The 16,532-nt window shown below is 33.3% G+C and overlaps 2 protein-coding genes across 4 annotated transcripts in view; one reads left to right on the top strand and one right to left on the bottom strand.

Annotated features, from left to right (window-relative positions):
• The window catches only part of LOC111027502 (protein Shroom), a 174,373-nt gene that overhangs the window by 41,882 nt on the left and 115,959 nt on the right, over positions 1 to 16,532 (bottom strand). For all 3 annotated transcript variants that reach the window (XM_022305894.1, XM_022305895.1, XM_022305896.1), the window contains 2 exons: positions 16,078 to 16,160; positions 11,506 to 12,504 (listed from right to left, as the gene is read on the bottom strand). In XM_022305894.1, the coding sequence (XP_022161586.1) occupies positions 11,506 to 12,504; positions 16,078 to 16,160 (1,082 nt within the window). The remainder of the gene's footprint in view (positions 1 to 11,505; positions 12,505 to 16,077; positions 16,161 to 16,532) is intronic.
• On the top strand, positions 1,678 to 4,798 carry LOC111027504 (E3 SUMO-protein ligase KIAA1586-like). Its single transcript, XM_022305897.1, has 3 exons — positions 1,678 to 2,435; positions 2,711 to 2,779; positions 2,870 to 4,798. The coding sequence occupies exons 1-3, from the start codon at positions 2,304 to 2,306 to the stop codon at positions 4,757 to 4,759; spliced, it is 2,091 nt and encodes a 696-aa protein (XP_022161589.1). The 5' UTR covers positions 1,678 to 2,303; the 3' UTR covers positions 4,760 to 4,798.

Below are 16,532 nucleotides of genomic sequence, written 5' to 3'. Positions count from 1 at the left end.
TTGCATCATGCTCGTAATTTCTATAAAATAATATACAATGTTGCTACAAAATTGTTCATTGTCTGTTGCTCCGTCTTATCAAATAAAATATTAAAAAAAAAACTAGAAAAGTCGTATAATAACCGTTTTTGCGTAATCTATGTAGGAAGGCGTAATACTTTTTTATAGAATTTGCAGAAGCTATACATATATCATAAATCAGTAATAATAATATATAATTACATTAAAGTACTTATGCCGATTTCGTCTAATCAATCGGAAACGATAAAAAGTTAAAGTGGATGACGTATTCTTTGTTCGTACCTATAGGTAGGTATAACATAACTATTTAATATAATACGAGCTTCGAAATCGTAACAACAGAAACAGATACGAAAAAATTCGTTTTCCCGAGACGACTTTGTTGAAGAGAGCAGCCCAGGCGACATAGACACGTATAAGGTCGAAAATCCACCGCCTGATCGTTTTATATGTTATTATAGTTTATAACAGATACGCGCGCGTGTGTGTGTATAGTTTCTTACGGATTATTTAATTGTCTCGCAAACGCGTCAACGCATTATGTAGGTATTTAAATAATATTATAAGGGCGTGTGGATCGGAGGCAGCGCGTTTGAACGATGACGAATGGCTGGTATTAAATTATTATACTCCCACTAAACGTTAAATAATTAACATGTAAGTCGGTCGATTAATAACTGGTGTCGTAAGAATGACACGGTACACATGTGGTACGTATACAACAATGGTGTCGAGACGAGTTCTTCCCCGCGAGACCGAAAACGGCGAACATTGAGTAATTCTTGTTTAAAATAAAATATAAATTGAATATACGTTCGGTTATTGTTACTCGTGATAACCGGATACGGGGCAGGTCTGTTACCCCTCAAAACATTATGCGTTTACAACTATTATAATAATATAATATTGTCTATATGAATGTACTATTATAATATAGAGCGACGGCGAAACGTATAAAATAGTCCAAGAGGAAACAAAAATCATAATATTGAAAATTGTTACAAAATTGCTTGCAACTATACTCATAATATAATAAACTGGCTCATACATTTTTTTCAGTGCACTGAAATGGATCCATAGAAGTGTTGTAGTCACAAGAGCATATTATTCATACTGCCAAGGAACCAAGAGGTCCGCGACAATCCGTGTGAAAACTGAAAGATGCGAGTTCGACGGATACAGACGAAATCCCATTATAATGGCTATTCCGGGGGCTGAGATGAAGAAGTAAAAAAAAACAGTCTTTCCGGTATAATAATGTGCCTACGCGTTGTTCGCGTTCGCGCGCATCGCGTAGTGTAACAATAATATAATATACAAACGACGAAATCCAGATATCCATCGAAACGCGTCTCAGGCGCATTCGACTGTCGCGCCGAACACGAGCGGAATCGTGTCGGAAACCGAGCTAACACACTTTTTTTCTGATCGTCACCGTATATAATATTATTATTTTAATATTCAGTCTTATCGTCATCGGTCGTGCGACGAAGACGGTTTAACATTATATTATAGGTACATATATAATATATTATTATGTACATAATGTTATGATGGTGGCACAACAGAAGACGTGCTCCAGTTACTATTGCGGCGTGACCTTTTTTATTTTTTTTATTTTTCCAAAAAATCAAACACAATACTAGTTATATTCAGTGGTGTATTGGAGGGTATACGCGGGTATACGTCGTATACCCGGATCCCTATTTTTGGATTTATGCGTATACCTTTAAGAAAATTAGTCATTAATGGGTATACGCACGCTTCTAATTTATCATCAGACAATTTAGTCATATTATCACCAAACAAAAGTAAAAACTTAAAAATAATAATTAAATTTTACCCTACTACAAGTTCTTGCGAAGACGATCGGAAACTGCCGAGCGTATATACAATCAATGTACAGCGGTTCCCAAACTGTGTACCTACTAAGTTTCAAAAATATATTGTAAACCACTGCTTTATCGTGTATACCTATTACCTACACTGAATCGGTCGCGGTGTGCCGTGTATGGTTAATCTAATAGTTAAAAATAGATCCATAGTCAAAAAATCGTGTACGATTATTGATAATATAAAACAATAAACATACGTAATTTCAAACTAAATGATAATGACAAATTGGAATAATAATAAAATAATTATTGTTGATTTATTGTGTTATTACTTGTCATCCAATAACCAAATTATAAAATCGAACTATTAGTTTCTTATTATATTAATTCTATTAATTTTGTAAAATATTTTATATATAAATATATTATAATATTATATGATCGATAATGGATAATAAACGTACCGCTACTTCACAAAAAATCACTAATTATTTTTCTGTGCCGTCGACGAAAAAACATAAACCAACACCAACTGATGATGAAGTTGCAATAACTAATAATCCGTCAGAAAGTAAAAAAGTAAGTTATTAAATTGTTAATGTAACCTATTATAATTAATTTATTAATTTACATAACTGACAAGAATTACATTAAAACTGCCTTTTAAGATTTTTGTTTAAACAGTACCTAATATAAGTTCTTTATTTCTGTGTGTAAAATTAGTTTAAATTTATTAATTGTTGTTTATTTTATTGGTCAGTGATAGTTATTCTAGCAATGTTACTAATTACTAATAATTAGTAATATTTTAAGTTTATAATATCAAATATGAAACTATTTAATTATATTTACAGGAAGTTACAGTCAATAATGATGTTGTCTATACATTAGATTCTGCTACTAAAACCATTAATGAAGATTTGGTAAAATATTTAACAATATATATTTTTTTTCTTAGAACTATAAGAAAACTCTATATAGAACTCTCTTTATAGAACTCTAAATAATTTCAGGTAACTCAGTGGCCACAGGATTGGACCTTTGAGCAGTGGCAATCAAAAAAAGAAAAATATGCTTGGATGAATTGTCACAATGGTAAAATTGGCTGCTCCAATTGCCAAAAGTTTAGTAATATACACAATTCTAATAATTCTGCTTTTGAAATATCTCCAGAGTGGTCTCTTAGTCTTATTAGTGGGGGAACTAGTAATAATAAAAAAACTAGACTTTCTGTTCAGAATTTATCAGTCTTTAAAACAGCTTACTATATAGCAAAAAATAATAGACCTTACAATGATCATTTTCAACTTTTGGAGTTGCAAGCACTTAATGGTATTGATATTGGGAATACGCTTCATTCAAGATTTTCATCTACTTCTATTATATCTCACATAGCAATTGAAATGAAAAAAAAAATAGTGTGCAACATTGTTAAGTCTAATTCAAAATTATCAGTTTTGATTGATGAATCAACCACATTGAGTACAAAATCTACTATGGTTGTATATATTAAAGCATCTATATCTTCTGAAGATCCTATTTTTATATTTTTAGCCCTTGTTGAACTTAAACATCAAACAGCAGAAAATATAGTTACCCAGCTTATTGATTGTTTACATGAATCTGGATTTAATAATGAATATTTAATAAATAATTGGATATCTTTTGTCAGTGACGGAGCAAGTGTCCTTTTAGGAAAAAAGGCAGGAGTTGCAAAGAGATTAAAAGATATATATCCATTAATATTTAGCTGGCATTGTTTAAACCATAGGCTGGAACTTGCTGTTAATGATACAATGAAAGATTTAAACTCTATTAATCATTTTAAATCATTTATCGACTCTTTTTATGTTCTGTATAATAATTCGCCAAAAAACACTAATGAAATTAAAGATGTCTGTAATGAATTGAATATTATATTTGTAAAAGTTGGAAGAGTTCTTGATACTAGATGGGTAGCAAGCAGCTGGAGAGCTGTCAATGCAGTATGGAAGACATTTCCTGCTCTAAGTAAGCATTTTTATAACTCTTCTATAGATAAAACTAAAGATTCTAAGACAAGAAGTAAATATTTGGGTTTATATAAGAAATTGTGTTCACCTGAATTTTTGTATGATTTATCTTTAATGTGTGACGTGCTTTTAGAACTTTCTAATTTATCTTTGAATCTTCAAAAACAAAAAATAACTCTTATGGAAGCAAATTTAAATATTAAAAGATCAATTAGAATTTTAGAATCTTTTAAAGATAATATAGGAGATCATATGAAAGAAGTTGAAGTGGCAAATAATGATATGATTTTCAAAAATGTAAAACTAATAAATTATTCAAAAATTGTACCAATTAAAAAAAATCAGTTCATAACTAGTATCTGTAATAATCTAAAAAGTAGATTATTAGAAGATACTAATGACTTAAGTTTAATGAAAGACATCACAGTTCTTGATAAAAGTACTTGGCCAGTTGATATAGACATAAGGTATGGTGAAGAAGAAGTCAAACGTTTGTGCAAACGTTTCATGTTAAACAAGAATAATGCAATAAGCGGATTGAGAGTATACATTGATGAAGATAAATACCCTCAAGATGTATTTCCAGAGTTGAATAACTGTATTAAAACTTTTCCTTGCTCAACTGCTGAATGCGAACGTGGTTTCAGTGTTTTAAATTTAATTTGCACAGATCTTAGGTCTACATTAAGCATAACTAATATTTCAAATTTGATGTTGATAAATATAAATGGACCCCCACTTAAGTTATGGAGCCCTGAGTCCTATGTTAAAAGTTGGTTAGTTCAACATAGATCAGCAGATGATACCAGAACAAAAAAATCTACAAAGAAAGAAGAAGATACAGATGTTTATAAAAGAAGTTTATGGACAATTGTTAATTCTTTAAAATGATTTATATAATATTTAAATTTTGATATGTTATTAACATAGTTGTTTATTGTTTTATATACATAACATATAAGTATTTTACTGTACAATTTTTTTAAAGTTTGATAATAAAAAATTGTATTATTTATGATATATATATGAATTGAATCAATTTAAAAAAAAAATAATACATTGATACTTGGTACATATTACACACAATGGAGTATCTGAGTATATATGAATTAATTTTATGGTTGGGGGTGAATATAGGGTGAACTGGGGGGCGTATATAGGGGGGTATATACGCCACTGCATATACATATACACACGAAGAGTAAGTGTTTGTAATAAAGTAATACAAGATTATTAAATACTAAGTGTAATGATTTTTAAGGTAGGTATATCGTATATATAGGTATATATATCGTATATATTCAACTACTTTTAGGTGCGTATACCCATAAATTTATTTACCAATACACCACTGGTTATATTGACATTGTAGTTGAGGAACAACGCCTATATATTTACATTTTACATACAGGATGATTTACTAAACATGCTTAACCCCACGTATGTTTAAGTTAATCCAATAGGATTTGTATACTAGTTAAGGATGTTTTGTAGCGATATATATCTACTTATTTTTACCAAATTATATAATTACCTCTTTTTCTATACTATAATTTGTCAACAAGAATTTTTTGAAAATTTGAATGTAGCTGGTATCAAAATCCTAATTTGAACGAACGGTTTTTGGGTTTTTTAACTTTGTGTACACATACCAAACGTAGACATTTAATGTACTTGCCTAATAATTGATATATTTTTCAAAAATTAAAATTTGAGCTTGCGGCGAATCACCCTGTACATTATATTATTTGTATTTGCAGTACTTTTACGACACATAACATAATGTTATATATATAAGACATAAATAGGCACGAAGTACCCACCTCCTATACGACACACACTCTGGTCAACAACAGAGTAGGTATTATATATCGATAAAGACTGCTCGAGACGACGGCGCCATCGCGTGCGTATAAATAATATATTTATGTACACGGATGGTCGCGGGCAGATCTACTTTCTATACGCGTGTGTTTGTGCGTGCATATGAATATAGGTATATTATGTGTGTACTAATAATATTATATCGTCGATAATAGTATATAATAATGCTGCGAGTGCAAATCCAGTTCCGATAGACGTTACGTAAATAGTCACAATTGCTTCCACCACGACGGCGGTTGCCACGCTACCCCATCTCCTCCCCTTCCCGCGTAATACGCCCACACCGATCGCGGTTGTTTACATATTATAGTATTGTAGTAAAAACGTAGTCTCGTTCTTCGAATAAAAAAAAAAAAAATACAGTATAATGATACACCGGCGGCGGTGACGTTACGAGCTTGTCCTCTACAGAGATGCATCCGACCGGGATAGTGTAATTATATTATGTGTATGAAAACGCGTAATACAGACGACCGTCGTCGTAGTTACTATGTGTACAATCATTCATAATTCCATGGTGCACAGAAAATCGGAAACCGCTGACAGGTATGATTTGAAAATTCTATACCGTGGCGCGAGCTCAGTAACATGTCTGTTCGACGTGGTGCTTTATTATATTATTAGTATAAATATATGTCTGACTTCTGACTGCGACTATAGGTCTGTCGACGAGAATTCGGTTAAAGTCTCGAAGCGCACAATCGTGTCGCGTGTACAATAAAATGATGCCAAACGTGGGCGTGTGCCGTGCGCGGCTGTGAGACATAATATTATTATTATTATTGTCCGCGCGACGTCTCCTCTATACAGCGATTTAAATATTATTATACACATCCACCCGCCGCCGATCACACATACACACACACACTTATTAAGACATTTTACACACATTCAGTACAAAGTTTATACAATATGATACAGGCAGCTGTGAGTTGTGACACTCTCACTCGGTTCGCGACACTTTCACCCTATTTGTTGTTGGTGTGCATTATATTTTATTATATACACACACACACATACGAGAGCGAGTTATCCATTATACGCACAAATGAAATAGGTACCTGTATACCTATAATAAAGTACCTGTACCTATCTGTATGTATAAACGGTGCAATAATAATGGGTCGTCGGGCGGCGAGTCACTGCCGAGATGTAATCCTTACGCGACTGCCGGAGGATTTATAAATATGTAAGTTTTGAATAGAATAATAAGAAGAAGAAAATATAATAAACGGAGAGAATGAAAAAATAAAAAGCAATTTACCAAATGTTAGTGAAGCGCGTATCACCTATATATATATAATATTATAATACACTCGCTCGTTGTGAAATTCGATACTTGGTTCATTGTGCCTATTTAATTGAATTTGTCCGGATCGAAATTAAACACAAAAACTTGCACACTCACAAACCTCTGGTACACGAGCATGGACGTGACAATGGCGACAATTCCACGAATACACACAGATCGAGCTGATAACGACGCGGCGCCGCCATAATCTATTGTCGCAACAACACTGTACATACACATATTATAAAATGTATCCGACAACCTTAGTTGATCATAGTTTTCAAAATATAAATATAGGTAGAATTCGTCGTATAAAATTATCCGTGGCACTTTCCACTTTCCGTTTCTTTTCTTTTCTTATAGAGTTCGTTCTAGATCGATCCCTACGATATGCGCGCGAGTATACACACACAATTCGTCAGTCTTACGTAGGTACCTATTTATAACAATGATAATATCCATTATCCTACATTATACTGCGGCAGTCGTGGCAAAGTGGCTTCGTGCCTTCGTTATAATATTATTATTATGGTGCACAGTATTTTCAAGACAAAACAGAAGAAACTCCGGTACGGTGTGTCGGTGTACCTGCATAGTATCATATCATGGAGACAGACATCGAAACTGAAAGCTCAATCCTATTATCAGAGCAATATCGTATCCCCGACCGAGGAGAGTTGGCTACAACAGAGTTCGGCACTCATCAAGAAAAATGTATGCAAATTTCACCGCCTATACATGATATAAATAATGTAATAATATAATCATTATTCATTATTTATTATCACACGTAAAACCGAAATTGTGCGATTTAAATCCTTCTACGTGTTATCACTCATAAATATCATAAATATGTATGCTTAAAGTAATTTTCCAGCTGATTAAAAAAAAATCTATTCTCTTGTACAATGTTCCTTGTAGTTTTACCTAATAAATAACAAGTTACCAAATAAAGACAATAGTACATGACTAAATTACATAATAATTGTGTGAATTAAATACTGATAGCCAACTTTCTTTCCAAAATATCAATTATTAAAAAATCGTTTGAAGCTAAGGTCTAACAACTGACATAGATAATTTGGGGCAAATTGACACATGTTTTGTCGCCAGAAGACGATGAAGATCAGTCTCACAGATTATTTTTTGTTCCATCAAAAAACAGGATTCCTTTATACTTTGTATATGCCTAGATTTGTTACAAAAAAAAGTAATTGTTTATTTATAGTAGCAAAAATTAACACTCATAATGAAAATAGTTTATATCTAACAGACATTTAGTGTGTCTGTTAGCAAAGTATTTAATTATGTTAAAACTTAAAAATATTAAAAATATAACATTATATTCAGTTTAGTCGTGCCCACCAGTCATGGTGTCTTATCCGATTGTACGGTCATAGTTAACACAAAAAGATTTTTTTCAAATTTTTATTTTGCCCCAAATTCATATAAGCATTAAGACGATAATTAAGTATCTACCCACTATTTAGGAATTTACATATTTATAAAGCGATACGAGTGCACTTGACAAATTGTAAAAACGGAAATAAGAGCGTGAAAATAAAAATAAAACATGAAAGTCTGACACTCCCGCGCCGCATGTACACGCAAATACAATATAACATACGACATGAGAGTCATGACCGCGGTAACCCGATACGTCGTTTTCGTTGTACGGACGCGAACGGAACACGTCTCGGACACGCGACGACTATCACTTTCTAGTTTTGACATTGAGCCTAACCCTCGCGCACACGTCACCCGGTGCTTTCGTTTAGCCGCGGTACTCTGCTACTAATGAGGGCCCACGCGTCCACCGACGGCCACTTTTTCGCGTACCCATTTCGAATGTTCAATAAACATCGTTGTTGCGTTGGCCGTTGGGATAATTTATTACTCACGATACCGCCGCCGACAGTACGTACATTGTAGTATTGTACCAATAGTCAGCTGTCGTTTGATTATCGTAGACGAGATCGATCGCGGATCGACAGCCAGTGCGGCGTTACATTAGAGCACCAACAGTGATATGTATTCGACATTCCGCGACGTCATCACTTGCCGGGAGAGATATCGCGTCCCCCCCCTTGATTTCGATTTTTGTTTTTCATTTCTTTTTCGTCAATTAATCTTTATGTGCCCAGCTCAAACTTCCTCTCTAGTCTCTGACCACGGACAATAATTACCTCATACCCACGATCCATATATGGTTATATTTTAAATCTTTTACGGGCCATTCAGTCCATTTTCTTCTTCATCACTGAAGAAGATCTCTGTCGTCTGATTCTTTAATTCTTGCACTATTATCTACCTGCAGATTTAAATATATCTTTATACCGTGGTCGCTGTCTTCTTCTGATTCGTGTTCTACTTTACTTAGTGACTATATTGCTCGTCCTATTACTATAGGCTCTCCTTATTTTGCCATAAACATCCGGTACATTTCAGTCTTTTCAAGAGACAGGACATTTTTGGATATTTGGTCCAACGAAGATTATCTCAATATCTGCCATTCGTTCTAATTTTGTAGATATTTCCCTCTGTTTCCGTCCATGCTGAGATCCATAGAATATTATATTCAATAATGGATATCGTTTATAACCACGGCGAGTTTCCAAGCCCCCTAGGGCTTTGGGAACATAATGTGCGCCGTATGAGATTCAAACAAGATTTGTTGGCTCGAAATAATGTCCATATAACGCGAGGTAAGTACACGGGTAATACTCGAGTTTAGAAAAATACACACTGCACACACACAGCGCGCTTGTTAATTAGTTTTTTACGCGTATACAATGCGACGATAATGATGTGCGATGGAAAACGCGTACCTGTGTATTGTAAATTTACGATTTTATTATGTTAACGAACCGGAACAGCTTTCTTGTACGGTTTATTATGTTATTACTTATTATTGTTATCCGCGGCGGCGACTCTGCTGCTGATCGATCGGTTTTCAACGCGACAAATATTATACGATCATCGTCGAGGTGGATGTTATCATATCCTGGTTTTGATGAAGAGACTACCGGTGTATAGTGTTTGTCGTGCTGATAGACCGATGATGACAATACGGCGCGGCCACGTAAAAGGGGATGCGCCGCACAATGTGACAAGAGCCTATAATATTATTATACTGTACAATGCGCGCGCGCCATAACAATATCGACATTACTCGACGTCTTTAAATTGCAAACAACCCAATTCGAACGAAAGTATATTATTATGTACGAACACCACAGCTAGAGGCACAGTGATTTAATATATTATTTTTTTCGTTTTGTCTGACGCCCAAATTGTATAGATGTTTTAAAGTAAAACAAAACGTAATTATTATTACTATTCGTTTAGTGGCCTCAAAAACGATATCATTATTGTTGTGTTAAGATCGAGAAAAATAATACAACAAAAACGATCAAATAATGATTAATGTGTGTTAATTCGTCATTGTTTTTTACTGTACACAGGCATCGTTATTCTATTATTATAGTCCATGAAATCGTTTTAACAGTATTTGTTCTTCGTCGAGGCGATTTTCATTTTTTTTCCACCACCAACATCATCATAGTTATTACTTATTACAATAATAATATGAGCTAGTCGCTTACATAACTAATCAAATTTATAACCGATGATTAGGGCCAATGGTACTCATTTTTTCCCTTGGCCTGAATTACCGAACGCGACTTCGGGGGCAGTCAAATCGAATATTTACAGAAGTATAATCGGCTGGCATACAAAATAAAATGAGAAACATCGGCTATGGTAATAATAATAGTATTATCCTTGCAAAACTGAAAAACATCAAACGTGCGCCTGATAAAAATGATTTAGTCCAACCGCAATGCGTGCACGCCCAGCTATAAATGGCAAATCACAAAATGGCGTTACCGTTAATGCCGTGGACATAAATGCTCGTGTCGACATCATATATATTTATCTTAATCCGTTTTGATATAAGATACATGGTTTGTGGATTTTACATACGAATGAAATAAATAAAAAAAATAACCTCAAAAGAAATCCGTAAACTCATTTATGCTGGTCTCATATAGGTATAGCCGTATCCCGCATTATCTAGCTACTTGTTTGGTAAAAGAAATTTAACGAAAAACAAGTATACCTAATAAATAAACCTATAATCCCATATTTTGTTTGTACCACGTATACAATTATAGTAATAACAATTTCGAAGTATACTCATTTAAATTTACGACCAATTTTAAATTTCCTCGTCTTGCTACCACATAAAAAAAATTCTTATTATATTTTACGACGTTGTTTTTGGCGAAAACGATAAATACATTTTTCATTCATAAAGCGGGACACCCACCAAAATTCGTGGAATGGTCGTTAGACACATAAGCAATCGGCTTATAATAATAATCATAATAATTTATGAGATAAATATCTATAATACCAGTATATAATATGAATAATATCTTAATCTTCAAAAGGTACTCACTGTTGGTAGAGAGTCGGAGGACAGCTGGGTTCGAGAGATGGTGGAAACACTCCCGATGACTTGAGCGGCCCGACGACTATGGGGAGCTTAGCGGTAGACGGTGACCTGACGGTGGCCGCCGCTGCTTTCTTATCTGCGTCCCTGGCAATTTTCAGAGGGGTGCAAATCTGGTGTTTGACCACGTTGTTCTGGACCGTTGAAATGGTGGCGCTGAACGCCGGTGGTTTTACGGTGGACATGACCACCTGCTGTTTAGGAACCGCGGAACCACCGGCACCCTGAAACACGGACTTCCGGGCCGAGAACTCGGACTTGCAGTAATCCTTGTTGGGTATGGTGAGTTTGTTGCGACGGACGCTCGATGAACGACCAAACTCTTTGTTGCCATTGTGCAAAAACTGCAGTGCTTTGTCGTCAGTCGTTAGTGAAGGTGGCGGCGGCGGTGCAGGCAGCAGGGGCGGCTGTAGCAGTTCAATGGCGAACGACTTGACCGGTGTCTGCGGTACTGCTTTGTGACTGTCATATATGTAAGACAGCGATTTTGATTTTTCACTCATTGCGTTATGCTGATTCTGGTGCTGGTGGCCATGTAGATGGTAATTGTTGTTAGTGAACAATCCGGCTGATACACCGCCACAGCCGGCATTAAAGTCTCTGCTGAGAAGCACGTCTTCGACGGCGCTAAAACTGCTCTCCAGTCTTTTCTCCTTGCCATTGCGCAGGAACTTGTCGTTCCTCAACGACTCGGGTTTAGGCCAGATAGCCTCCGGTGGTGGTGGCGGCAGTGGTTCGTCTGATACGAACATTTGCTCGTCGTCATCGACCACCGGTGGTGGTGGCGGTAGGTCTGGACTCGGTTCGCGTTTTGCTTGGGGCGTCTGTTGCCGAGCGACTTGTTTCTTCTTAGGTGGCAGTTCGGGCACCCAATCGTCAATCGATATCGATGGTCCAAGTACCATTGGCCCAAGAATCGCTGTAGATAGTGAACCGCAGCTAGAACTGAACAATGTACAAAAACAAGCGATTAGTGCTACATACGTATAGGTATAGGTATACATAAACGGATTTTATTTATTATTTATTTATTTATTTAAGTTTTAAACGGGCCAGGCCCAATTACATACATAATAATAATAATAACGACAATCGATCGTTAAGTAATATACATAAACAGAATAATTATAGAGAAAAACAAAAAAGGTAGGTACAATATTAATTATTATACATACATATTATTTAACATACTTATAGCTATGAATTAACAAGTAAGGAATTACAATAATTTTTGAATGAGTTGAAGTTTGGTGATATGAACAGATCGATATTTAATTTATTTATAGTTTTCATAATTCTATGATGGGGAGTATTGCTTGCGTAATTAGTTACTTCTGTGTTTAGATAGAAAGTGTTTTTAGACCGGGAGTTACGAATAGGGGTATGGAAGGAGAAGCGACTTAGGAACTCAGGACAATCAATATTTCCTGAAAAAAGTTTATACGAAAAGTACAAATCTAATCGCAGACGACGTTGTTCAAGTGTTTCGAGGTTGAGAATTGTTAGTAGTGGAGTATATGAAGAATGGGGTTCTCTGATTATGGAACATTTAAATGAAAGGAAACGTAGGAATTTTTGTTGAATTTTTTCAATGGTTTGCTTATGACCCGATTGATAAGGAGACCATATTATTGAGCCATATTCACAAATAGAGCGTACCAAGCTACAGTAAATAGACTTTAAAGCTAATGAATCGTCAAAATCAGCACAATTACGACGGATAAAACCAAGGATTTTATTTGACCTGTTAGCAATGTTGGTAATATGACTGTCAAATTTAAGTTTAGGATCGAAATAAATACCGAGGTCTTTAATAGCCCCCATAGTCCGAAGGAGTGTTTCACCATTAAGGTTGTAATCAAATGAAGAAATAACTCGAGCTCTGGAAAATGTCATTATCTGGCATTTCTTAGTATTAAGAGTAAAATTATTGTTAATGCACCACTCATAGAGAGTATTTAAATCGAGCTGAAGTAAATCAGAATCATTCTGATTATCAACTATACGGAATAACTTCATATCATCGGCAAACATTAATTTAGTGCAATTATGGAAATGAATGTCATTAATAAAAATAAGGAATAATATTGGTGCTAAATGGGACCCTTGAGGAACTCCTGATGTAACACGAATTGGAATTGACCAGTGTTCTTTGTAAGCTACTATTTGCTGACGATCTTCAATAAAGGAGATGACCCAGGATAAGAAAGAGCCACAAATACCAATTTGTTTCAATTTAGTAAATAAGATTTTATGGTTAATTTTATCGAACGCCTTGGTAAAGTCTGTGTAAATGACATCAACATTCGATCCACGAGAAAGAGCATCAGATATAAAATTTCGAAAGTTTAGCAAATTAGTAATCGTACTTTTATTTCGTCGAAAACCATGTTGATCATCTATGATTACATGATTCAAAACAGATAATACCTTATTTGCAACTATTGATTCAAATATTTTAGGTATGAGAGAAAGCAAGGATATTGGACGGTAATTTGCAATGTTGGATAGATCAGATGAAGATTTAGGAATTGGTCGAATAAAACTAGTTTTCCAGCTATCAGGGAAAAGCCCGAGAGAGAGTGATAAATTAAATAGGTAATGTAATGGCGTGGAAATGACAAATTTACATTCTCTTAGGAATATGCTTGGAATTAAATCGGGCCCAGGACTGGAATTGGAACTTAATGAACCTAATGCTTCAAATACCTCAAATAAATCGATAGAGCAAGAATGTAGTGAAGAAATAAGAACTTTGGGAGGAGTTTGCTGCTTGTAATTTACATTAATATTATCATAGTTTTCATAAACACTAGAGAAGTAGTTCGCAAAAGTATTAATAATATCCTTAGGAGTATTAAATTCATCTGTGTTTAAATGCATACAATTAGGTAAAAAATTATTTCTACGTTTACTGTTTATGAAATTCCAAAATTTTTTAGGATTGATTTTTAAATTAGTTTGAATTTTATTTATATAATTAAGATAATCTTTTTTAGAGAGAAACTTACATTTACTACGAAGATTAGAAAATTTATTGTAATCACTCACCAAACCAGAACTCTTAAACACTTTATGAGCAATTTTTTTTTTAAAAATAGTTTCTATTAAATTTTTACTATACCACGGAGGGTAGTATGACTGACGTTTAATTATTTTAGGAACAAAAATATCAATGATATCATAAATAATAGAATAGAACAAGTCGACAGCTTCATTAATACTAAGATCATTAAATAAAGTATTCCAATCTATCGATGCTAAGCAAAACGTTATATCAGCGTAATTACAATTAAAAAAGTTATACATGCAAAAATTATATTTAATTATTTAAAATATATATTTGATTTATTTTGTTTATTTTGTAATGTAACAGTTTTTTAGACTACCTATAACTGAACGACCATGTTAGTACATTACCAACCACTTTTAGAACAAATATTTAATATACTAATAGTGAATACTCAATACAGCGATGATTCATTACTTCGCTATTAGCTAAAACCTGTTATAAATACATATACAAATTTGGCAGATAACCAGCGGTGTATTCTATAATCGATTAAAATATGTATGATAAATTATCGAATTTATATTTAATTTGAAAATAATCAACTATAAAAATGCATTAAATTATTAAATTGTCATATACACTTAAGTACCTACTTGGTTTGCCAAGTTTTAGCATCATATGTTATTATAGGTTGATTTATTTTATAAATGAATATGTAAAAGAAAACAAGTAAAGTATAGTTTAGTTAAGTAAATAAATTAAAACTATTATAGTTCAACAAAACCTGACAACTGACATGAAATACAAAACTATAATATTTCAACTAATTTTTTTTTTTTTAAATAGATTAGAATTTTAAACTTGAGTTTTTGTAAATGAATAAATAATTTGAAAGAAAAAAAAATAATAATACAAAAGAAACTATAATTCAAAATATAGTTCTACAGTAATCATTTGTCTACTTTTGAATAGAATCAAATTTATTGGTTTAATGATCATTGATTACAAATTAAAATCAATGACAATTTTTTTTTTAAATGTGTAAATCGAAGAATGCGTGTAGTTAATCTTGTAACTTATATAATAACGAAATACAATAATTATGATAATAATTTATTTTAAATAGGTACCTTAGTAATAAGTTATAAATTAAAATAGTAATTTCCAAAAATTAATACATTTGATTCTTAGAAACTCATAAAACTTTGAAAAAATGATGTGTTAGTTTATAAAGTAAAAGTTTCAATTTTCCATAGATATTTATATATTTTTAAATAAAAATCTTTTTAAGGGGTTTGGTATAGGCAATTTAAAGTGGCGATGTTGTTTAATAAATTTTAAGGGGAAGTTCATATTTTTAACAACCGTTTTAGTTTTGAGCATTTTTAACCGTTCGATTTCTATGTATATGCGCACAAGAATACCTAACCTTGACGTTATTTGAATGAATAATATACATAAAATATTAATCTTAATACTATGTAACTCAGTAGTTTATGATGTACCTCCTGAGCGGGTTGTTTTTACTGAGTTCCTTGGAGTTGGCGATGCTCGCTTCTTCGGCTGAACTGTCATCTTTCGAACAATCCTGCGGACATAAAGTAAAACAAAACACTCTATTACAACAAATAATACACTGCATTATCGATGAGAGGGAAAAAAAGAGGTCATACCCACAGTAACTTCACTACCTATAAATTATAATATATTATTATAATAAACTATACAGTCATATATTATATCATTATGAGTCAGAAACTCTAAACATTATTTCATATTTTAGGTAGGGCATTATAAAAGTACCAATATAGATTCATCGAGACTGTTTAGATTGTTATCGTGGAGTATGTTGGATCTAGGATTTTAATTTATGTAATTAGAGTTGTATCTATAACAATAATATAATTATCAAGTCAGCATTATAAATTCAAGAAATCGATAATACGTAACGTTGAGGAGG

The sequence above is a fragment of the Myzus persicae genome, unplaced genomic scaffold, assembly GCF_001856785.1.
Source record: "Myzus persicae strain clone G006 unplaced genomic scaffold, MPER_G0061.0, whole genome shotgun sequence".
In the NCBI taxonomy this organism is placed as follows: Eukaryota; Metazoa; Arthropoda; class Insecta; order Hemiptera; family Aphididae; genus Myzus; species Myzus persicae.
This window is presented reverse-complemented; position numbering and strand designations above follow the sequence as displayed.